We start from the raw sequence: 3,455 nt of genomic DNA, 5'->3' as shown, positions 1-3,455 counted from the left end.
GGGGGGGGGTTTAGTTACACTTGGTAGAAACATTGAGCATATTCTTTAAAATCTGACTCGTACATATACGTGTCAGTCACCTTGGAGGGGGAGGAGTCAGCAGGAGCCGACTCTGGACGTCTGCGAGGAGGAACAGGAGGAGGAACAGGAACGTCCTCGGAACCACGACTGAAACTCACCATGGAGGAGACCGAGGAGGACCCTGAGACCAGAGAACACAAGCTTTAGAACACCGGACACTCTATTAAAAACACCGGACACTCTTAAAAACATCGGACACTGTTAAAAACATCGGACACTCTGTCACGAACATCGGACACTCTGTCACGAACATCGGACACTCTGTCACGAACATCGGACACTGTTAGAACATCAGACACTGTTAAGAACATCGGACACTGTTACGAACATCGGACACTGTTACGAACTTCAGACACTGTTACGAACTTCAGACACTGTTAGAACTTCAGACACTGTTACGAACTTCAGACACTGTTACGAACTTCAGACACTGTTAGAACTTCAGACACTGTTAGAACTTCAGACACTGTTAGAACTTCAGACACAGACACTTCTGTGATTGGTGGGAGGAGTTAATGTCAGACTTGTGATTGGTGGGATAGTGTGTCGGTGGGGGTCTTACTGGAGTGAAAGGGGCTGCTGGGACCTTGCGGCGAGTCAAACACACTGCCAACGTCTGTGGAGCTGGAGGTGGCGGAGGCAGGGGGCGGAGTCAGGGGGGTGCGGGGGGAATTGGGGGCCGAGATAGCCCCCCCCTCGGCCTCACTGTCGGGGATGCGGCTGTAACTGATCTTTCTGGGCTCGTTCTGCAGCGGCGTCGGGTGCCGCATGGTCCCAGGCCTCGCTGAGGTTGGACGGATCCCCGGAGACTTCAGAGGACAGCTGTACTTCTTCACCTGGGGAGGTTAATGGACATATTTAAAACAGATTCATCATCACTCCTGTAACTCCTATCTAAAGTCAGACTGTGACTGCTTCCAGGTGTCCAAGGCGTCGCCATGGTGACACTTACAAATCGAGGCAACGATCGGGCGTTTCGAGGTTCTATTTCCAGAGATTTGTTGAACAGGTGATCGGCGAAGTCTTTCTCTGACATGTCCTCCATCGGGTTCAGGTTCTCGAAGAACTTCTGCTTCAACAAACACAGAACACGGTCACACCTCTGACACTAACACACACAGCGTGAACAGTAAGGCGACGACATCGTCATCAACACTGACCCTGATGTCGTTCTCCACTCTCAGACAGTACGGTTGGTTCTGGTACTGTTGGATCTCGCCGGTGATTTCGGCAACTTTCCTCCTCTTGCTGAAGTTGATCAGATCTTTGCCGTGTCTGCGCAGGAAGTCGGGGTTTCCCTCCTCCGTCTTCAGGATGTTGGTCAGGTAGATTCCTGAACAAACCGAGAGAGAGCGACTCCTTATTTTAACATCGGAAAATAAATCATGTTTAAACCCCCTTTATAAAAAAAGACAGATGAGAGTCGGAGCGTACCAAAGAAGGGGACACAGGGGGGGTTGATGGAGCGCAGTTTGGCCAAATACTTCTTGTAATGATCTTCACTCAGCTCATGAGCTTCCTCCAGGATCTTTCTCTGTCGACTCGGAATTTGCTGGGAAACCAAAAAAACAAAAAACACACAGCACGTATTATTTTATATATTTAAAAAGGGAATCACAGTGTCTGTAAACGTTTTACCAAAACTATAGAATGTGATTTTGTTTTTGGCGATGACCAGCAGAGGTAGAAGGAAGTGTTGTTTACCTCGAAGGTGTGGTCCAGTCTGTAGACCGGAGATGAGTTCATGGCACTGACGACCTCCAGAACTCCGTTAAAATTGTTGAGCTCCTGAAAAACTTGCAGGATCTCGATGATCCGTGAAACGACGGCAACCCGTTCCTCCAAGTTCTCGGTTTCTACCATACACCTGCAAGAAGGATCAGATAGGGCGGGTAAGACATCAAAGTCATGTTTGACTGTTTGGAAGTGAGGACGGGGGAAAGTGGTTAAAGTTTTGGTTTAAGTTTTGGTTGGAGGATTGGTTTAAGTTTTGGTTGGAGGATTGGTTTAAGTTTTGGTTGGAGGAGTGGTTTAAGTTTTGGTTGGAGGAGTGGTTTAGGTTTTGGTTTGAGTTTTGGTTGGAGGAGTGGTTTAGGTTTTGGTTGGAGGAGTGGTTTGAGTTTTGGTTGGAGGAGTGGTTTAAGTTGAAGTTGGAGGAGTGGTTTAGGTTTTGGTTGGAGGAGTGGTTTTAGTTGAAGTTGGAAGAGAGGATTAAGTTGAGGTGGGAGGAGTGGTTCACGTTTTGGTTGGAGGAGTGGTTTGAGTTGAAGTTGGAGGAGTGGTCTAAGTTTTGGTTGGAGGAGTGGTTAAAGTTTTGATTGCAGGAGTGGTTTAAGTTTTGGTTGGAGTGGTTTTAGTTTTGGTTGGAGGAGTGGATTAAGTTGAGGTTGGAGGAGTGGTCTAAGTTTTGGTTGGAGGAGTGGTTTAAGTTTTARTTGGAGGAGTGGTTTAAGTTTTGGTTGGAGGAGTGGTTTAAGTTTTGGTTGGAGGAGTGGTTTAAGTTTTGGTTGGAGGAGTGGTTTAAGTTTTGGTTGGAGGACTGGTTTAAGTTTTGGTTGGAAGAGTGGTTTGAGTTTAAGTTGGAGGAGTGGTTTGAGTTGGAGGAGTGGTTTTGGTTGAAGTTGGAGGAGTGGTTTTGGTTGAAGTTGGAGGAGTGGTTGGAGTTTTGGTTTGAGTTTTGGTTGGAGGTGTGGTTGGAGGTGTGGTTTGAGTTTTGGTTGGAGGAGTGGTTTGAGTTTTGGTTGGAGGTGTGGTTGGAGTTTTGGTTGGAGGTGTGGTTGGAGTTTTGGTTAGAGTTTTGGTTGGAGGTGTGGTTGGAGTTTTGGTTGGAGGTGTGGTTGGAGTTTTGGTTGGAGGTGTGGTTGGAAGTGTGAATTACAAACTGAATTTGGTGGCGTAGATGGAGAGTAAAGTTTTGGGTTGTTATTTTGATTCAGTTGGATCTGCAGCTGATGGTGAGATGGAGGGTGTGGATTAAGGTGGATGAGTTATTTCCTTAATTATGTGACACTTCATGCTCCAGCATCTCATTGGTTGGTTTCAATCTCAGAGAACAAATCACTGAACAGGTACATTTATATGCTTATTGGTTGGTGCTCCCCCCCCTTTGTAATGGGTCTCTGAAGTCACCTCATCAATAGGATTGTATGAGTTTGTCTGCGATGTCAGAGTGAGGTCTTACTTTTCAAACCAGAGTGTGAGGTTGGTGGTGTGTCGTATCATCCTCAGCAGGTTGGGGGAGTGAATCTCTTTGTCTTCTTTGGTCCAGACGCTGCCAACCAGCTCAGACGGCTGCACCGCCCTGCAGAATAAAATATAAATATAAATGGACTACAAGTACAGGCAGTGAGCTTCCTGATTGAATAAGTGGACTA

At 46.8% G+C, this 3,455-nt stretch overlaps 1 protein-coding gene across 1 annotated transcript in view; it reads right to left on the bottom strand.

Annotated features, from left to right (window-relative positions):
- Positions 1-80: 80 nt before the first annotated feature.
- Positions 81-3,455, bottom strand: part of LOC116379862 (son of sevenless homolog 1-like) — a gene marked incomplete at its 3' end in the record, with an annotated part of 3,767 nt that continues 392 nt past the window's right edge. Inside the window, exons 2-8 of the mRNA XM_031841832.1 lie at positions 3,263-3,382; positions 1,786-1,948; positions 1,516-1,633; positions 1,242-1,414; positions 1,034-1,150; positions 644-917; positions 81-202 (exon numbers count right to left, since the gene is read on the bottom strand). Of these exons, the coding sequence (XP_031697692.1) occupies positions 81-202; positions 644-917; positions 1,034-1,150; positions 1,242-1,414; positions 1,516-1,633; positions 1,786-1,948; positions 3,263-3,382 (1,087 nt within the window). The remainder of the gene's footprint in view (positions 203-643; positions 918-1,033; positions 1,151-1,241; positions 1,415-1,515; positions 1,634-1,785; positions 1,949-3,262; positions 3,383-3,455) is intronic.

Source organism: Anarrhichthys ocellatus, unplaced genomic scaffold, assembly GCF_004355925.1.
Source record: "Anarrhichthys ocellatus isolate YVR2014 unplaced genomic scaffold, GSC_Weel_1.0 scaffold5402, whole genome shotgun sequence".
NCBI classification, from domain to species: Eukaryota; Metazoa; Chordata; class Actinopteri; order Perciformes; family Anarhichadidae; genus Anarrhichthys; species Anarrhichthys ocellatus.
Note: the sequence above shows the minus strand (reverse complement) of the source record. Positions and strands in the feature narration are given on the sequence as shown.